General features: G+C 20.2%; 4 protein-coding genes and 1 long non-coding RNA gene across 11 annotated transcripts in view; 2 read left to right on the top strand and 3 right to left on the bottom strand.

The window, feature by feature from the left end:
- LOC100866087 (ADAM metallopeptidase with thrombospondin type 1 motif A) overlaps positions 1 to 3532 on the top strand; it is a 118571-nt gene extending 115039 nt beyond the window's left edge. For 4 of the 6 annotated variants that reach the window (XM_086904060.1, XM_086904077.1, XM_086904064.1 and 1 more), the window contains 5 exons: positions 670 to 858; positions 1685 to 2010; positions 2438 to 2559; positions 2642 to 2832; positions 2992 to 3238. In XM_086904060.1, coding sequence (XP_086760186.1) covers positions 670 to 858; positions 1685 to 2010; positions 2438 to 2559; positions 2642 to 2832; positions 2992 to 3081 — 918 coding nt within the window. In that variant the 3' untranslated portion in view covers positions 3082 to 3238. Of the gene's footprint in view, positions 1 to 669; positions 859 to 1684; positions 2011 to 2437; positions 2560 to 2641; positions 2833 to 2991; positions 3239 to 3329 lie in introns of those variants that run through there. The other 2 variants (XM_086904070.1, XM_086904062.1) reach the window with 2 other exon arrangements.
- On the bottom strand, positions 421 to 1965 carry LOC147658857 (uncharacterized). 2 transcript variants are annotated; one of them, XR_015290933.1, is made up of 2 exons: positions 1683 to 1965; positions 421 to 784 (listed from the first exon to the last, which is right to left on the bottom strand). It is a non-coding gene; the product is annotated as an uncharacterized LOC147658857 (long non-coding RNA). The 2 variants fall into 2 exon arrangements; XR_015290932.1 differs by lacking the exon at positions 1683 to 1965 and adding an exon at positions 1205 to 1309.
- A 5056-nt stretch (positions 3533 to 8588) lies between the features above and the next one.
- Positions 8589 to 9819, bottom strand: LOC105736663 (uncharacterized). Its single transcript, XM_086904098.1, has one exon. The coding sequence runs from the start codon at positions 9718 to 9720 to the stop codon at positions 8896 to 8898; it is 825 nt and encodes a 274-aa protein (XP_086760224.1). The 5' UTR covers positions 9721 to 9819; the 3' UTR covers positions 8589 to 8895.
- A 434-nt stretch (positions 9820 to 10253) lies between these two features.
- LOC100869843 (uncharacterized) lies at positions 10254 to 13901 on the top strand. The gene is made up of 4 exons (XM_003697710.4): positions 10254 to 11823; positions 12433 to 12627; positions 13101 to 13274; positions 13434 to 13901. The coding sequence occupies exons 1-4, from the start codon at positions 11773 to 11775 to the stop codon at positions 13710 to 13712; spliced, it is 699 nt and encodes a 232-aa protein (XP_003697758.3). The 5' UTR covers positions 10254 to 11772; the 3' UTR covers positions 13713 to 13901.
- Positions 13902 to 16293: 2392 nt separating this feature from the next.
- On the bottom strand, positions 16294 to 20697 carry Rab7 (RAS oncogene family member Rab7). The gene is made up of 5 exons (XM_003697709.3): positions 20563 to 20697; positions 19454 to 19639; positions 19136 to 19354; positions 18837 to 18974; positions 16294 to 18751 (listed from the first exon to the last, which is right to left on the bottom strand). Exons 2-5 carry the CDS (start codon positions 19631 to 19633, stop codon positions 18665 to 18667), a joined length of 624 nt encoding a protein of 207 aa, XP_003697757.1. The 5' UTR covers positions 19634 to 19639; positions 20563 to 20697; the 3' UTR covers positions 16294 to 18664.
- Positions 20698 to 20701: the final 4 nt, after the last annotated feature.

The following is a 20701-nucleotide window of genomic DNA, read 5'->3' on the forward strand; positions in this document are numbered from 1 at the left end:
AGTATACAGATTACGAAATGATTGTTTCATTAATTGTTTGCAGTTTAATTTATTGCAAAGAAAAATTATTACATGTTTCACATTTTTATATCAATACTTTACTTATGACATTTTTATATGTAAAGAAATATTATATATAAAAATGTTATAAAGAAAAATATTTGCATTTATAGTAATTGTCAAGAAAAATAAATAATAATTAATTTATATAATTCATTATTCTTTCTTGTAAAATGAAAATAATTGTAAGATAAAATTTTTAATGATTTCTAACAAAACATCAATTTAAATGTTTTATATTTCATTTATTATTATACATATTTATATATCACTATAATATCTGTGAATATTTAATTTTTAAATTTATACAATTTATATAAACGAATAATAGTCACAAAATATTGTTATAAATTATCAGGCTTTTTGCTTATTCTTGAAGAATATTTATTGAAAAATTTTCTACAAATAATAGAAATTTTAAAAGAAATTACATAAACATTATTTTCATTAAAAAATTAAAATATATATAACAATTTTTTTTAATATATATTCTAAAAATATATACATATATATATATATAAAATATGAATGAAACATTATAAAAATTAAAAACATTTTTCATTATTTTTATTCCTTTTTTTGTACTATAGTCAATTGATTTGTTTCAAGTGTTCGAAAGAGTGTGGACAAGGAATTCAAACAAGAACAGTAAGCTGTCATCGTGTTAATCGGTATGGATTGATCGATCCTACGCCCACTGATAATTGTCCAATTGATCAAAAACCTGAAAATCAACAATTTTGTAAATTACGAGAATGCGATGATAAGTATTACTGGTATGCTGGACCGTGGAAAAAGGTAAGTTTAACGTAACGAAATAAAGTATTCGATTGAATTTTTATTCTAGAAGTCCATATATAAAGAAAATTGTATGTACTCTCTTTTTAAATTATATTCATTTATTACGAAACCAAAATTTCTGGCAAATTTCATTTTTTTTGCTTAAATTTATTTAAATTAATCAAATTAATTTTGTATCAAGAAAATATAATTGAAAAAGAGATGGCATGTTAAAATTTTCTAAAATTTATAGTATTTATCTATTTTATACAAATAGCATTTTATATTTTGTATGAAAATACTAATGGCGAAATATTTCTATAAATAGAAAAATTTTTTCAACTAATTAATTAAAATTATATACATTTTGCCGATAAATTAGATAATGATCAAAAAATTTCGATGATCAGCACCATCTTGTGAATGGACGCTGGAAGCTCCGATTTGTTACTAGTAATACAGAATGTGCAAAGAGATTCATGATATAATAAAATCAAGGAAAATGATATTATGCGAAAAAGAGAAAATATTTTAGTTATGCAGTTGCTAAAAAAATTTTTTTTCAATTTTTTTTTAACTCATTGACAAAATATATAGATAATTTATAGAAAAAAAAATACAATAGCAATTCCATAATATTTAAAAATACTTGATTAAGAAAAATTAAAATTTTATATAAATAGAAAATATATAATACTAAAAACTAATAAAAATAATGATACTAAAATACTGATAAAAAATTAACAAATAATTCTATACATTATTAATGTATTTAATTTAATATTTTTAAAATATAAAAAAAATAAAATGCTAAAGAAATAATTTGAAAAAATTTCAATTACAGTGCAGTCATGCCTGTGGACAGAAGGGTCGTGAAACACGAAGAATATTCTGCTTAGACAGAGATGGTAGAAAAGTAGCTCGTTACAAATGTCCTAAGCGATTCAAGCCTCAACGGAAGCAAAAATGCAACCAAAGAAAATGTTATGCAATGTCTTGTCTCGAGGTAAAGAAGTATTTCAAAACTACCAAGGATAGTGAGTACAATTTGGTCTTAGGTGGAAGAAGCATGTCTATCTACTGTCATGGAATGTTGACTTCTGAACCAAAAGAATATTTGACACTGCCGGCTGGTCCTCAAGAAAATTACGCGGAAGTATATGACAAGACGTTAGTATGAAAGATTTTTTTATACTACCATTGTTAATTTTCATTAACATATTCTTATTAACATTCTCTTTGACATATGTTATACAATTTATATTATATTTATATTTTAATTTTTGTCTATTAATATTAAATTAATAATTAATATTAAACTACTTATAAAATTTCGTTATTATAAAATTTTGGTTTGAATGTAGACTTAGATTAAATTAAATATGAAATTTTTGCATAACTTGTAGAATTTTCAAAACAAATATATTAAAAAAAAAAATTATAAATTTTTTATATATTAATATATATTATACACATAAATAAATTTCTAATCATATTCTAATTATAAAAGATTAATTTAATTAATTATACAGCATTTACAACTTTAATACTGAAATAAAAATTGATTATATTATATCTTTTTTATTATATATTTTAGATTTAATGATCCTTATATCTGCCCATATAATGGACCAAGGAACAACAATTGCAGTTGCTCCACTTCTGGAAAGACAACGTTCAGAAGGGTGCGAATCGATCCTGTAGAATTGTATATTATAGGTATAATATTCTTAATAATAATTAATTAAATATTTTTATTTGGGATAAATAAAAATTTTAAAAATATATTTGTGCCTTTTAGAAAATGATTACACATTTTCGTGGATGACAGGCTCAAATCGTGTCGAATATGGTACAGCTGGTGACTGTAATAGTATTGCACATTGTGCCCAAGGTCATTTTAGTATTAATTTAAGTGGAACTCAATTAAAATTATCATCAAGTATTGTTTGGACAGCAACACGCGGAACATCGATAAAAATTAATCATATTGTAAGATTATAATATTCTATTTATATCATAAAATATTATTTTCCTGCTATAAGAATATTTATTTATTGTTAAAAAATTGAAAAATAATTTTTTTTAAAAAAAATAGTGATTAAAATATTATATGAAAAAAATATTATATAATTATGTTTCTAATCATAGAACAGTCAACATGTTACCGGAAAATGTGGAGGCTATTGTGGCTCATGTAAGCCGAAGAACGGATTAAAACTGGATGTTTTACCACCGTAGTCCATCTTATGTAAAGCTCAATAATTTCTAAATGCCTGTAAAATACAGGTAGGTAAAACAAAATTTTGAAATGTATTAATATTACAGTAAGTAATTTACATCGAATATGTGCTTTTAAAGATAGAATATATTATAATAAAAATTGATAAGAAATGTCTTTTTTTTTATTTTTGATTATAAAATTAATATAATTGTAAATAATTTATCATGAACAATTTAACATTATTAATATTAATCAAACATTATAGTTTTCAACAGATAAAAATTCCACTAATGGATTTCTGAACGTGTCAAAAGACTGGTTCGACAAACGCAAGATGAAATCGACAAGATCTATTGCCGAATCAATATTTTCGCTTCGAGCTTATTCTGAATCATTCGCTTAAATCGTTATTAATCCTTGTGATTTTTAACAAAATATATATCATTATATATCAATATCAAAACAAAACTTTGAAATAGACTTATATGCGTAGAAAATCTTGAAATCTACAAAATACCAAATACGGTAAAAAATAATTAATATAATATTAGTTAATCGTTCGAATATTTGCATTTAATTATTCAATAGTTTTATCTAATGAGAAAGAATCGGAATTTTTAATAAGCGATTTTCCAAAATATTTTTATATTTAAAGTATTAAATAAGAAAAAATTTAAAGGGAAATATTATTCAAAATTAATAAATTCCAAATAGGATATTATATACAGTTTCACAAACTGAATTTTTCATCTTTCCGAATTATTCATCGAATTCTAACATTTTTGTGTTCAATTAACAGATCCATTTAGTTGTATAAGTAACTTAATATCCGGTAAGAATTGCAGTATTCGTTTTGTTTATACTCATTAAAACATGACTGCCCGAAAAGCTAATTGTTTATTAAACAAGAAAAAAAAATGCGCATACGAAAAATGAAAAGCAATATAGTAAAACGTATGCAATTAAGTACAAAAACAAAAAAAGCGAGCGATATAAAATTCATAAAACTACGTTTACTTTAATCAAGTTGAAAAGTTTTTTCAATCAAGAATTTATGATTGATTATATTGAAAAGAATTAGACTGCCTCTTCTCAAATCTTCTAAAACAATGGTGCTATTATAGGTTTATTTAAAAAGAATGAAATTAAGCATGAGTGAAGACATAATTTAGAGCCAACTCTAAAATTTCATCCTTTCAATTCACTTTTTATTATTAAAATTTCATTGTTAGAAGAATTGTTTTCTACAATAGATACATATTAATTTTTTTTCTAAATAAAATTATCAATTTTATTTTAATAAAATATATTGTAAATTATGAAATTATAACTATAAGACTTATTCAAAGATAGCGACATTATCAAGGAAGAACTATTTAAAATATATTATTTAACATTCGATTATTTTATTAAATATTAAAATTTTTATTAAATATAATCTCTCTTAAGAAAAATATATTTATTATCGAAAAAAGTATAATCATATGAATATCATCATTAAATGTCTATGCAAATAAATATTCAGATAAAATATATTTTTATTTATTAATATTTTTATCAAAAGAAAAATGTTCTTTTTACATAGTATAAAAATATAGTAGAAAACATTTTTCTAATGATATAAATAAACAAATAGAATAAATAAAAAATAATAAAGTTTAACAGAAATCCAAACATGAAAACATTTATTCTTAACAGTTAAGTTATATTAACAAAAAAAAAAATTGTAAAACGCGAAACAAATTCGTGAACGAGACGCATTTCCTTATTGCATGAAACAATATTTTGCCACTGCCATATAAAGTGTTCATCGAATTAGTATAACGATATTCAACATCAAAAAATTAATTGTCATTTGATTTGATAGCAACAAAAATAAAATTAAAATAAAGTTATTATATTTAAATTTTATTAAAAATTCTCATAAAAACTTGAAAAATCATGACAAAATTTTATAAATAAATATATATTTCATTTAATATTTTATCGTATAATTTCTTATAATAATTTCGTTTTTGTACTTGTTACTTTTTTTTTTCATTTATATTTGTTACTTTTTTTTTTCTCATTTATAAGACATTATATCTAAGTGAAATAAAATATCATTCATATTCATTTTAATTATTATTATTAATTTTTTATAAATATACGAATGTTATACTAATCCGAGAAACACTATATCTTTATATTTTCATGTTTTCTATATATATATTGAATATTGAATATAATGAATAAATTTTTCTGCATCAATCTCATATTCAAAGAGAGTAAAAGCAGAAAAAAATGAAAATATAGATATTGTTTAGATGATATATAGAATGATAGAGGTATATAGAATGATACATTACAATAAAAAATCATAATTTGATTTTAGTATTTTGCAATTTTAGTGACGCGTATAATAATATATGCATATTATAGGCGAGCTATAATTTAGCATGATAGTGTAACGTATTTTATGAGTTAGCTGATTCAGCTAATCGAAACTTTAAACAAATTAACTTATTAACTCGAAATTACATATAATGAACATCGATAATGATTGGATAATAATTCATCCAGTTCTACATCGATTATTTTATAGAAATACATATATTAAAAATAAAAACATAGAATTTAGTAAATGTATACACTTATTAGTCAATATATATATATATATATATATATATATATATATATATATATATATATATATATATATATATATATATATATATATGTGTGTGTGTGTATTTATATAAAATTTAAGCAATTAATTAAATAATAAAAATGTTAACAAAAAATTCATATAAATTTTCATTAAATCAAAAAGAATAGAATAATTCTACGATAAATCTAAAATATAGTTCTATTAGCAAAGTTTTAAATTTAATTACTTGTGAATATATTTATTAAATAAATATAACATATATATTGACTAATAAACGATTAATTTATGAATACATTTACTGAATTAATATATTAAGTGTAACATATTTATAATATGCGCATATACGCCTTTTTTTAATGAAGATTTAGAAGAGTATTAAGCATATTGGATGATTTCAGCAACTGATCAGATTATACCTCTATTCTAAATGGAAAGGATTGTAATTCTCTCTAATTGTAATTCTAATTTCGCTTAGAATAGAGATACAGAGATGTATAACTTGTTGCTAGAATTATTTTGTATATTTTCAAACTTTTCTAAATTATTAAGTAAACATGTCGTTCATATCGTTCGTTAATATTAATTTTTTGATCAAATATTCATATGATTCCATGTATCCATCAATGAAAATCAATTAAAATAAGTAATGAGAAAGGAGATATTTAAAAATAGATATCATACCTAGACCAAAATATCAAAACAATTTTTTTTTGAGTACAAATCCAAATTTTGGCTGAGGTATGACTAACTTTATTCCTGTTCTCATTATTTTTTAACGAACTATTTTTTAACGAAGAAACTGAAAGAAATTTAGAGCTAGAAGTAATACATATATATATATGTGTGTGTGTGTGTGTGTGTGTATGTATATATGTGTATGTATATATATATATATATATATATATATATATATATATATATATATATATATATACATGTAAATATGTACATATATATACATGTAATATTTCAACAGACTGCCATAGTTTATGTTATTATATCAATGTAATGATTATATTAAGAAATATTTTTTAAAAAGCGAATAATACGATGAATTTGGACATGGTATATAGGATGATTCTATAAATTGGAACTATCTATTCTTTTTATTATTACTTTAATTATTTTTTAAAATAAAATAGAAAAATACAAACAAAGAAAATCTTCTTTTATATAGAACTACAAAATACCATTTTATAAGCAAAAGTATTTAAAAATAAATTATAAAATTTATAAATATTCCATATTTTTATTATTGAAATAATGTATTTCTTTTATATAAAATATGATACAAGATATATAAAATTTTTCACTATTTCTATCAATAATTCTATTTTATCAATATTCAAAAAGAAAAAAATCACCTGTTCCAAGAATCATATTCTATATAATAAAACATAACAATTGAGTAGTAAATCGATTCACTGCCTTCCTCAATATTTGTAAATTTCAAATAATCAATGTAAATCGAAAAAGAAAATATTAAATTTTGTATGTAGCCATATGATCAAAATTTTCGTTACAATAATGTAAATTGTAATGAATAAAAAAAAAGCAAATTAGACCATTCTAATTTATATATGATTACAATTACGATAATAAATAAATAATATTTGTAATGAAAAAATAATGTAAAGCAAAAAAGGAAAATGAATTGTATAACTTGATTATATATTGATGAATGAATATTTAACTATGCAAAATTTATGAAATGACGTATGTAACTTGATTATGTATTGACGAATATTTTTTAATATATAAAATTTATTTATTTTTTAGAATTATTTTTCTTTCATTAAATATATTCGTCAATAGATAAAATGTGCAATTTGAAGACTCATTAAAAAATATATTGCATAATCAATGTATATTGATATATATATTTTCTTATATACATATATATTATTAGTCGATATACATATTAGTCGAACGATAATTTATCAACTAGCACATGACAATTATTTTTCACTCGTACTGTTTTTTACATTCGACATACTTTATATATATATTTTACATTTAAAATGCTAATTTCTACTTGAATTTCTTTAAAAGGTAATAAATTGTCTTCATCTTGCTAACATATCAAGTATATTTTGCAAATATTTTGAAATATGTTATCTTATTGCAAATGCATGTAATTTCACAATTTGCGATCTGAAAATTCGTAGTTGATTTAACATTTCCTTTTTTTGCCTGTCCATAAGATTAGAATAAGCAAATAACTGTTCTAAGCGCTAGTATAGCGAAACAGCATTGTACAGTTTCGTTTAATAATAATTTATTAGTATGTATTTCATTTTAATATCATTCATGTGTAGCTTAATGTAGAAATGATAATTAGTACCAGTGTACGACAATTATTTAAATATATTAAATTTACAAACAAAAATTTCCCGTATTCATTTGGAAATTTTTTTTATCATATAAAAATTATCTTTCCTTATCAAAATATAATTAAAATAACAAGTATTAAATGATTAATATAATGATAATTTAAACATTAAATTATTTATTAATTAAACTTTATAATATAATATATTTCAAAAAATATAATTTTATATAATGTATTTAAAATTATATTTTAATTATATTAACATTTTACAATAATTACGTTAAAAATAAAAATAATAATTAATATAATAATTAACTACTTTTCAACATATTAATTTATTAATTACATATTACATATTAATTATATTAAATGATCCATATGCAAAACTCTATAAATATTATTGTGAAATTATTATATGTATATACATAATATATATAACACTGAGTTTTGTTATACAATACAATATATATATATATATATATATATATATATATGTTATATATATATATATATAATTATATATTTATATAATAATTAACCAATTTTTTAAAGCATAAGATTTTTTTTATTAATTGTATATTGTGTTTAATGTTCCATGTTCTACGTAAATATTATTATAAAATTATGTTATTATATGTGTACTATATATACACTATATATATAAAATACTTTCTTAGAGTTTTATTACACAATAAATATTTTTTATTTTAAAATTATTAATTTTTTGGCTATGATAATAAAATAATTGCAATGATAAAATTTGACAATTTGATAATTAACAAAATTTTCTTAATGTACAATAGATTTTAACAATAAAATTTTAACAATAATCAAACATACTATATTTAACTATATAATATCTTTTGAAATAGAAGTTGAATTTAGATTAAAATTATTAATGCGTAAGAGACTTTCTTGAAATACTGATTTTGGAATTTTTATATGCCAACTTGGACAAATCGTATTTATTTCATTTCCATTATTTTTTTTTAAAGAATCTCGTGTTATACGCTTTTTTTTCTCTTGCCCTAACCTATTTTGATTAATATATTTGTTCATTTGCTCTTCCGTCAGTCTTTGTAATACAATTTTACATTCTCGAGTATTCATTGTAGGTTTTATAATTTTTACTAAATTAGAAGGTAAATTAGAAGATACACTTTGTCCATTAATATCGTTAATAAAGTGCATTTCACGCCTACCTAATTTTTCGTTTTTTTTAATTTTGATTTTAATCTTTTTATTAAGCGGTAGATTCTTTTGTATGAATTTAGGTAACATCATCTTGACTTTTAACGGTTTACTTTTTTTCTTTGACTTTACCTTTTCTGTTATATTTACATAAGTTTCTAATTTATAAAATTTTTGTTTTGTAGCTTCTAATTTACGTCGATCCTCTTCAATCTGTATTTTCAATAGTTTCACTTTCTTTTTTAATGCCTTTTCATATTTTTTTTCATAACGTTTTAACTCTTTTTTAATTTTTTGAAACTCTGTGGACAAGTGTTTTTCTTCTGTCACTAATTTTTGAATTTTTTGTTTTCTTAATTCTGTTCTTGATATTTTTTCCTTACTTATAATATCGTACTCATTTATTTGTTGTTTAAGCATCTCAAAAATCATTTGAATTTTATCTTCATTGTTATTATTTTTTACACTTGTAATTATATCCATCTCGAACAATTAGATATATATATAATAGCTTAGTCATCAACTTACTAAATCTAACAATGTTTACCAACATTATTGCTAGGTGGCTACGAATTCATGAATAGTATTTAATTTTCGCGTTTTAGTAACATTACAAATGAGATAACCCAACGTATAATAGAATTTTATGTTTCATATTTTAAAATATCAATCGTACAAAAAATTAAGAATTTTTTTATATTCTTTTTTTTTTGATTTAGAACTTAGTGAGTGCAGAAATTATATATGATATAGAAATAAAAAAAAAATATATAAAAATATAGTACAATATATAAAAATTATATGGAACAGATTCTATTAAAATTTTTAATAGAATCAATAAATTAAATAATAATATAAATTAATCGAAAATCAACATCTTTTAAGTATTTGAATTCGTAAATATAAGAAAAATAAATAATAAAAAAAAGATAGAAACATGATAAGAATTGATCGTAACGCAATCTCTTAAGAACTAAAGCTTTCAAAAGATGGCATTAATTCTCAATTCTTATTCTAATCTATCTTTGAAAAGATATTTTTCTCGGAATTCGAGAAATAGTGTTAATCAATTTTTATTCTTTTTTTATCTTCTTATTAATTACTCTCCTTATTTTTTTATCTGGTATTTTAGAGATAGAATTGTTTCCTTATAATCTATTCTTTTACTATTACTATTTGTTCTTGTTGTTGTATAGTTGTTTTATAATTCTTGACACATGACAGATATGAATTTCAACAGGACACATTTTTCTTATTTTTCTTTCAAAACTATAGAATTTTAATCTTTAATATAAACAAATATGGATATCCTAAATAGTCTTGCGAAACATAATATATATTTAATAATAATGATATGAATATTTTAGTAAAATATTTGGTGAAACTTGAATAAAAATTTGAATTGACAATAACAGGAATTTTAAAACATTCTATCGAAAGAAATGATATTATAAAGATTTGTTTATTGAATCTATTTTACTATTTACAATTTTATATCTATAAAATATTTTTAAAACATAATCAATATTAATAGAATTATATTATAAATATTCTCAAAAAATATTCATTTTTATGATAAGATATATATTATAATATATTATTATAATATAACATTTAATATATATATATATGTATATATATTAACAAATTAACATTTAACAAATTTTTTTTATTTGATTTACAAATTCTTTAATAGATTTAATAAATATAATTAGTATTATATAAATATAATTTAAATATCAACAGGAAAAGATGGCTCGAATTGAGAAAAATAAGCAGAACAAATAAAAACTATTAAACATATATAATAGATTTCAGTTTGATTTTTAATATTTATCTGCATATATGTATAAAAAAGATATTATATTTTAAAAAAATATTATTACACGATATTATTATAAAAATGTTTAAATGCATGTTTTTTATTAATACCCACATATCATATTGTTATCAAGAAATTCTTAATACTCAAGTAAAGATAAATAATGTTATTAAGTATCTCTTTTATAAAAAATATTTATCACGTTTTATCATAATGTTAAATCTTTGATTGGTATATCATTTTCAATTTCATTAAAAAAAATAAAAAATATTAAAATAAAAATTTTCACTAAGATTCAAAATGATTAATAAAATTAAATTTTTATTTAGTTTTATTTATTTTTTTTTTTAATTTAAAAGTTTTCATGAACTAAATTCATCAGAAATAACATCTTTTCATCAAAATAACATAAAATATGTTTGTATATAAATTAAAAAAAATACATACATGTAAAAAAATAGAATGCATTAGAATAAAAAATAGCTATTTGACCAATAATTAATCAACTTAGAATCATTATACAATTGTCCAATGACAAATTGTACTGTGAATATACCTGGAAATATTATCATTTATTTTTTCCTCTTTTTTTCAATGATTCACTTTTGATTAAGATTATAAGCGAATCATTACATATAAAAAGACAAGTCTATCCGTTAATTCGAAATTCAAAGAAACATAATATAAAATACTGAAATTTTTTTTTTGCAAATATGAAGTTGTTCATTTTCTTTTGCCTTTTAGTAACTTTCTGTGCTGCACAAGTAAGCAAATAATCAATTAACTAATTATTGAACAATTCTATCAATTTAAGAATTTTTAATAAACGAAATAATAAGAATTATTTATTTATATTTTAAAAATTTTGTTTTGTAGATTCTGTATATCATGAAATTTGTTCATTTTTAAAAATTCTTAATATAATGAAAAAATTATAAAATATTTTTAAACAAATATTTATGTAGTAAGTCAATATTTAGACTTTTTAACAATTTATTAAAATAAATTCATTTTAAATTAAATTTATTAAAATTCATTAAATTAATATAAAATATTAAAAAAGATAAATCACTATTAATATTATTTTATACAATTTTTAATCAGATTTTTTTAAGAAAAAATTTTGCGAAATTATGCCGTTTTCTTAATAAAATGTTTAAAGTTTATATAATATTATAAACATTAATTTAATAATAATATTAATATTATATATTAATATTAATAATATTATAAACAAAATTTCTTAGCAATATTTTGAATAATACGAAATTATATATCGAGCTTAATAAGTTAATAATATAATTTAATAATATTCATTTTAAATCTTCTTTAAGAATTAATATAGAATTTTTATTTAAATTATTTAATTTTAGTGGCCTGGTAATCCATTACAACAAGCAAGTGAAGCTGTGAAGAAAGCTAAAAACTCGATTCAAACTATTCTGTCAGACTTAAATCGTTCTAAATCTTCCATAAAGAGAGATGCAGAACAAAAAATTTACTCATATCAAACTCAATCTGCAAATCAAATGCTCAACAATAGAAACTTTATTCTTAATTATATTAAAGTAAGTAAGTAAATTAGAATAAATAAATGGTTTTCAATGAAATAATATATTATTCATAATATATTATATATAATAAAGTGTCTTTTTATAAAACAATTCATTTATGAAAATAGATTCAATAGTTTTATCTTCCATTTAATAAAAATTATGTTTATTGAAAAATATATTTAGTCTAGTTATAATAATGATTTCTTATGCTATACAAATCATCAATTATTATTTCTAATTAAGTAAATTTTTAACTATTATTATTTTAAAAATTTGTTTTTCATAGTATAATTATTTTTTAGGAATAATTTTTCTAGGAAATATTACATATGTTTAATAATTGTATAAAAGTCATTAATAATTAATTAATATATCAATTGAAACTGAGAAGTGATTAAAACTTGAAATGATTGAAACAATGTAAAGCATTATTCAATTTATACAAATTTAAGATTATTAATTATAATTATAATATTTTTTATTAGGAAAAAAGAGAAGAAGCAAACAAATCAGGCAAAAATGCTGATGATTGCTTAGATACCGTCATAAATAAAGTAAATAATGCCTATCAAAAAGAATATAATAATCTCAATCAATGTAAAAATCAAGCAATACAAAGTATTGAAGCAGAGTTACAAGTGCTTGATGCTCAAGAAATAGTATGTACTATACTCTTATTTATTGAAAATTATTTATAAAAATTCATATAAAAATTCATATAAATCTATTTATAGAATGAATATCATTTGATCAAATATAATATTAAAGAGAATATTTTAAAAATAATCCGGATGTTATAAATTACTTTTAATTTTCAGATTGGAAAAAATTTACTGAATGAATTGGATCGTGTTGTTCTAGATTGTTATAATTCAAATGCTATGCAAATGGCAAGCTGCATGATTATAAAAGTTGGATATATCAATCAGAGTATTCGTCAATATGAACAAGAAATTTCACAGGCAAAAAAACAAATACAAAATAATCAATCAAAAATATTGTCAACGCAAGCTTCTTGCAATTCAAATGCTCAATCTAGATTACAAAGCGTAACTTCACAAGCTATATATGACACAGTAGACTGCCTTAAAAACTAAAACTTATTGTTTAAGAAATTACTTAATTACTATAATAAACTTAAACACTGAATTCATTAATGTTGGATTGAAAACTATTTATAATGTAAAAGATATAATTCATATTTATATATAAATTAAAGCTTAAATATTGAATTATAATAATATAATAATATAATATATTATTTATAATAAATATTCAAAATTTTATATACCGTATTATATTTCTATCTTATCTTGAAAAATATATTTTATAAAAAAAATATTAAAAAATTCTTTTAAAAATTCAGAATTTACATCTGCAAATTTTAAATAATTTCTATTTATAAATTATTACAAAAATTTCAAACATTTCTAAATCTATATTTGTCATCATATTTTGTTTCTTTAATATTTTATGTATCTATTTTTTAATATTCTATAATCTGAAAGTAATATTTTTATAGATATAAAAAAAAATAATTATTACAATAATAACAATAATTTCCAATTTTAAAAGAACTAAAATTACTCAATTAATTGATATACATATATAGTATATATGTATATAACTAAATTTTCTAATTCAATTGCATAAAAATCTCATAAAATATTTGATTTTTCTAACCTCTTATTTTTTAATTCTAAATTCATTTTCTTAAAATTTTATTAATAATGAGCGTCGCGTTCGTAATATTAATAATAAAAAAATATATAATAAAAAGTATAATTTTATAATTTTGACTTAGAAATTTAGAAAATTAAAAAGAACATTATATTTTATAAAAATTTAATATTTTAATATTAAAATAAGTTTATAAATGTTTAATTTTAATTAAAATCAATTAATTTTAATATTCTTTAATTTCTTTAATAAAGCAATTGTATCATATTTTTTGTATTAATTGTATCCTAAACAATCTTGTATTATATATTTAGAAAAAAGAATTACATAAGGAATCATATATATAAATAACAAATAACATATTTATAATCCAATAACAGTTGGATACAATTGTTTTATGTCAATGTAAATAAATAGGAAATTTAAATATTATATTATAAAAAATGAAATATTTTACAAATACAATTTTTATAAAATATTTTTAATTTTTAAAAATTTCATAACTTATTCCTTTAATATAATAATTATTCATTTACTATAATTATGTTACAATAATTAAAACAAACTTTTTATACTTACATCATACTCTTATACATAAAATAACCTTTATATGTCATATCTTTATAACTTACGGATCATGATGTAGTCGTTCAAATATTTTCTATTTATATTTGTAATAAGAGTTTAAAATTTAGTTTAAAATTTAAAATTTATCATTAATAGTTTCAATTTGCATATACAAAAAATTATTATTTTGCTAATATTAAAAACAAAACATTAAAATATTGTTAAGCAATGATTATAAAAATATTTGGTTTCATTTATCTAATTGTAAAAAAATTTAATATATAATAATATACATCTTGTTTTTTATTCTTTATTTCTGAATTTTTCTAATTAATAACTTTACAATGTAATCATGAAATAAATAATTATGAATAAAAAATATATGAAATATAAAAAATTATTAAATAAAATAAAAATAAAAATTAATAAATTTAAATTAATAAATTAATTTAAGAAATATATTATTATCGAATAGTAAATGTGTATGTTATATGTAAATATTTATATTATTTGTTGAGAAAATTATTATTATATTATATAGAATAAAATTAATAATGTTTGTTTGTGAAATGTGAAACTTACTTTACTTAAATTTTTCCCAAATTATGATAAATTAAAATTATTTTTCTCTCAGTCTTAGAAAATATACATAGATTTACTATTAGTTCATATCATAGTTCATATCATATTATATATATAATGTTCAATGTTAAAAAAGATCAATGAAATAAATCATTGAAACTATCTAGAACTTTTAAATTAAAAAAAACATTTTATCCTTGGAATATTTAAAAAATTTCAAATAGGATAATTTTAGTATTGATTAAAAATTTTGCATTTTGTTGCAAAAATTAATTTTTAATTCTAATATTTTTTTATTGAATAAAATGTTGTATATTGTATTTTTATTTATTGCACAAATTTAGATTTAATTATTTAAATTTGTACTTATTAAAAGATGTTTTAATACAACTACATAATTTTCTTGTTAATATTCATATTGAATTCATTATTAAATTTCTTTTTATATATTCTCTAAGTTTTCAAATTTATAATTTCATATAGAACCACACAACACAATTCGTTATAACAAGAATGAAATTACGTTTTAATTTTTACAAAAAACATAATTATTTCATATTATATTTTATCTGTAAATGAATGTAATTTATTCTCTATAAAGGCGTATGTATGTTGTATATATTTGACATTAATTGTAAAAATTTGTTTAAAACTTAACAAAGGCCGTGTAATATTATACATTAATATAAAATATTCTATACGCATTTTATAATCTACTCATAGATATATCCTTGGTTTAACATTCATTATGTATATTCGTATATGTACACATAAGTGCATCATATGTATATTTTGTAGACTTCACTTAATTAAATAGTTGGTTCAAAGGAAAGATAAAATTGCATTATATAAAAACGAATACTTTTTTTACAATCGTACAAGGGGTAAATATTTAATTTACATCGGTTGAAACATAATATGTTGAAATTTTCAAATAAAATTACATTGTAATATAGACTAACTTTTGACTTGAAAAAAGCCATTTTCCCCATTATTTTTCAATTATTAAATTAGTTGTATTGTTATTAGTTATATTGAATTATATTTTAATCTTATGCGCTACTTCGTACAGAGATTACTAAATTTACTACCTATTTCAACAGACATTCATCTCCATAATAACAACATAGACATCAAGTCATAATAAGGATAATGATAGTCTTATATTTTGTTTCAGGTCACACGATGATTATCCGTGGCACAGATATATCAGCGAATTAATTCGACCAGCTGATGATTTTGTTGCAATAAATGTATTTCTTCTTATTTTCTTGTTTTTCACTTAAAACTAAGAATAGCAATAGTAGTAATTTATAGCAGCAGCAGCAGCAATAATGATAATATTTATAATAATTATCGTTAACATATTTCGATAAAATTATATTAATAATTATAATTGTAATCGTCATGACCATCATTTATATACATATATATTACGTGAATATGCGTACATGTATGATGACACACATTTATATCGTCCAAAATTATCATAATAGATGTACGCATATATTTCACGTATTAAATTTTTTTATAAGAAATCTTATAGGTATGTATCAATTCAGCTCACATAATTTTTTTTTTTTGCTCTACATTTTTCAGGATAGTGGCTTATTTCTAAAATAATAATTGTTTTAAGATATAGAAGTGATCGTTAGCACCGCGACGCATATTTTTTTTACATAATAAATAATATCACTTTTATAAATATTTTTTATAACGATTTTTTTTAGATAAATCTATCATTTCAGAATATAATTATTGTACAAAAAATATTTTTTCATTACAAAAACGTATTTTTTAAAAAAAGAGAATTATTTATATATGTCAATAAAATTACCTTTTGATTTTTATATAATTCTTTCAATAGATTTAATCTCTCATAAATATTATATACTTTATAATATTAAAGTAGAAAAAATAAAAATTTATACTTTTTAGAGATAAATCGTCAAATATTTTTTATATATTGCATGATATGTTTAATTTTTTAACGAAACCTTGTCTTTTTAAATAATATTTGATAAAGTTTGTGAATCTAAATAATTTTTAAAGCATACAATAAAAAATTAAAAAATTAATGCATCGCGGCTCGAGACTTTCACTTCAAGGAGGAATTTAAAGATACATGATGAAAATATTAGTATATAATATTATAGGTGGATTGAGAATATCAAATGATAAATTATATAGATATCAAGATTTTTAAGAAGGGAATTTTTTTCCTTGAAAACGCACTAGCCTTTTGAGATTGAGACGATCGTGAAATATCAGGAGATACGCATTAATTTTATTAAACAAACTCAACATTATTTAAATTTACGTAAAAAATATGAGTTATTTTTAGAAGATAAGAATATCTTGATCAACATAACAATTAGCAAGGTTTAAATTATTAAAGAAATTCAGAGATAATTAAATAATTACAATATTTCAATAAAAATCCATTATTTTATAAAATTATTTATATATGTATTTGAAACATATTATATTGAATAATAATAAAATTTTCATTTTATTTGATAATAAAAATTAGACTTGACAAATAATCAAATGAATATATTCACAAATATTTCTAGAACTTTTCAATAAATGTGATTGTATTCAATGAATCATGAGCAAATTTATGATCTAATTGTTATGCTAAGTGTGTTCCCAACCCATAAATTTTCCTCCCGATATAAATTATGCCTATATGATTCATAAACATTGTAGTATCATTTCACAATGAAGAACATCAACAATGAGCTGTAAAGATGCAATTTAAAAGGGCAGCTCATACTGTTCGCTATACCCAATAAGAGAGCATTACAATTTTTGGAAATAATGTGTTGAACATATTGCTGGACAAGTGAAATATCAACACAAACATACGATATAAAATACAATATAGTCTTTCATGTAATGAAGCCAATGGATGCTCCTTGGTACAAAATTTTTCTAATTTTATTGTTTAAAATGCATTGCTTATAAACTTTCTTATATATACACATATATTTTTTCACAATATTCCACATAATTTCAATAAAAAAAGTTTCAATACTATAAATATGCTTTAAAAATATCCTAATGAAAAATTGAATAAAGAAAAACCAAGGTGCATACTTAGGACTTCCAAACACATCAAGCTCGATATAGTATTTTTTAAAATGCGCAGGTACGCGAATGTACGATCTGACCTGTGCATCTATGTGCTTATCCAAAATTTTCATCGCTCAAAGACCTAGCAGGCACAAGAATCACCTTTGCCATTGTTTCGTTGATCATTCGTCAACTTAATTTGGTCTGGAAATTCATTATATAATTCCACCTAAAATAACAGTATTATTTATTACATAATTTTATTAATGTTATTTAAATATATAAAATAAATAATATAAAAAAAAATAATTTACCTCGCTTTCTTGAGCTAAAGCATTTTTTGCTATCGTTTGGAAAGCTTGTTCAACATTAATGGCTTCTTTAGCACTAGTTTCAAAATATGGAATATTATTTTTAGATTGACACCATTGTTGTGCTTTTTTACCATGAATCTGAAAATTTATTTATTAAAACATTTATTAAATTAATTAAAACTTAAATCAACTAAAACAAGTACAAATTTTTAAGTACAAATCTTTAAATCTTTAATTAAAAAAAGAAAAAAATGTTAAAAATATATATATTAATAAAATTATATTTAAAATATTCTTACCACTTTGGTTTCCAAATCAACTTTATTTCCAAGTACTACAAAAGGAAAATTATCTGGATCTCGAGGAGAAGCTTGAATTAAAAATTCATCTCTCCAAGAGTCTAAAGATTTAAAGCTACTTGGTGCAGAAACATCAAATACAAGTACACAACAATCAGCACCTCTGTAGAAAGCAACACCTAAAGATTGAAACCTTTCTTGACCAGCTGTATCCCAAATCTATTTTAAAATAGAAGATAAAGAATAAAAAAAAAGATATGTAACAAACATAAATATTATATAACATAAATATTATAATATTATTTAATACATATTTACCTGCATAGTAACTATCCTATCATCTACCATTACTTCTTTGGTAAGAAAATCTGCACCTATAGTAGCTTTATATTGATTGCTAAATTTTTTGCTTACATACTGATTCATAAGAGAAGTTTTACCAACTCCAGAATCCCCAAGAATAATGACTTTAAGCAATATTTTCTTATGAGAAGCCATTGTAAACTAAAAACAAAAAAAATATGTTTGCTATAAATTTTGTTAATATATTGAATCAAAAAATATGAATTGACATTTTCACAAAATTTCATTTAGAAATATAATCAATTGAAAAACTTAATAATAACATTAACAAATTTTATTTAAAATTATTTCATAAAAATGTATTAAAATATATATATATAGTTATATATAAATCTCTTTTAGAATATCAAAATCTTTAATTAAATGTATATATATACATATATAGTATGTATACAACTCAGATAAGAGTGAAATATAAATAATGAAATAGGCATGTAGAGTTAATCATTATCATTTAGTTAAAATGTTCTTAATTCTTTTTAAATGAATAAATATCAATTTTGATTAGTTGAAATTTATATTGAAGAAAATCTCAATATCTTTTAAAATTAGAATTAATAATTGGTTATATTATTGAAAAGTTATTTCTTGATTTTAAATAAATATCGTATTATTATGCAACATTAAAAATATGAAATTTTACTATAAAATAATATGAATGCAAAACAGCAATCCGATTTTTAGTGAATCATTGAACGTGAATGGGAAAAGTACTCCCCTTGTAATGACGTATGTACATTACTTGAAAAAAATTATTACATGAAGATGTTCCAAATATATGTTTTGGCGGTTAATGTTCACAATATTTAAATGATATTATAATAAAAATACAAACATCGCATCAATATAAGAAGAGATATGATAAAATAATAATATATATGATCTAATAGATATAAAATTCGTTTAACTGCGATGCTTAAAAACCTGTCAACATGCGATTTCACGATCGAGATTTAGAATTAGGATTAAACAAGGGGCCTATAAGATATACATAAAATTAATTCATTTAAAGATGTGAACAATAATCAACAAAATAATAAAATATTAATTATAAATTGCGTTACCTTGAAATAGATAGAAAATAGTAGGTGAAATTCCTCTTGACCAGTACTTCACACAAAGAAAATGGCGTGTTATGAAATCACGAGTATGACAACGATGTCGTCACCTGTTCTTTGCTTCTTTTATCGACCGAGTATGATC

This window comes from Apis florea, unplaced genomic scaffold, assembly GCF_048593485.1.
Source record: "Apis florea isolate Af1SG1 unplaced genomic scaffold, ASM4859348v1 contig_1615_pilon, whole genome shotgun sequence".
NCBI classification, from domain to species: Eukaryota; Metazoa; Arthropoda; class Insecta; order Hymenoptera; family Apidae; genus Apis; species Apis florea.

Coding starts and splice junctions, on each gene's coding strand:
- Rab7 (XM_003697709.3), bottom strand. CDS start 19,633: ATGGCTTCTCATAAGAAAATATTGCTTAAAGTCATTATTCTTGGGGAT. Junction 19,355..19,453: donor ATAGGATAGTTACTATGCAG/GTAAATATGTAT, acceptor ATTTTAAAATAG/ATTTGGGATACAGCTGGTCA. Junction 18,752..18,836: donor CTTTAGCTCAAGAAAGCGAG/GTAAATTATTTT, acceptor CTGTTATTTTAG/GTGGAATTATATAATGAATT.
- LOC100869843 (XM_003697710.4), top strand. CDS start 11,773: ATGAAGTTGTTCATTTTCTTTTGCCTTTTAGTAACTTTCTGTGCTGCA. Junction 11,824..12,432: donor TAACTTTCTGTGCTGCACAA/GTAAGCAAATAA, acceptor ATTTAATTTTAG/TGGCCTGGTAATCCATTACA. Junction 13,275..13,433: donor TGCTTGATGCTCAAGAAATA/GTATGTACTATA, acceptor TTTAATTTTCAG/ATTGGAAAAAATTTACTGAA.
- LOC105736663 (XM_086904098.1), bottom strand. CDS start 9,720: ATGGATATAATTACAAGTGTAAAAAATAATAACAATGAAGATAAAATT.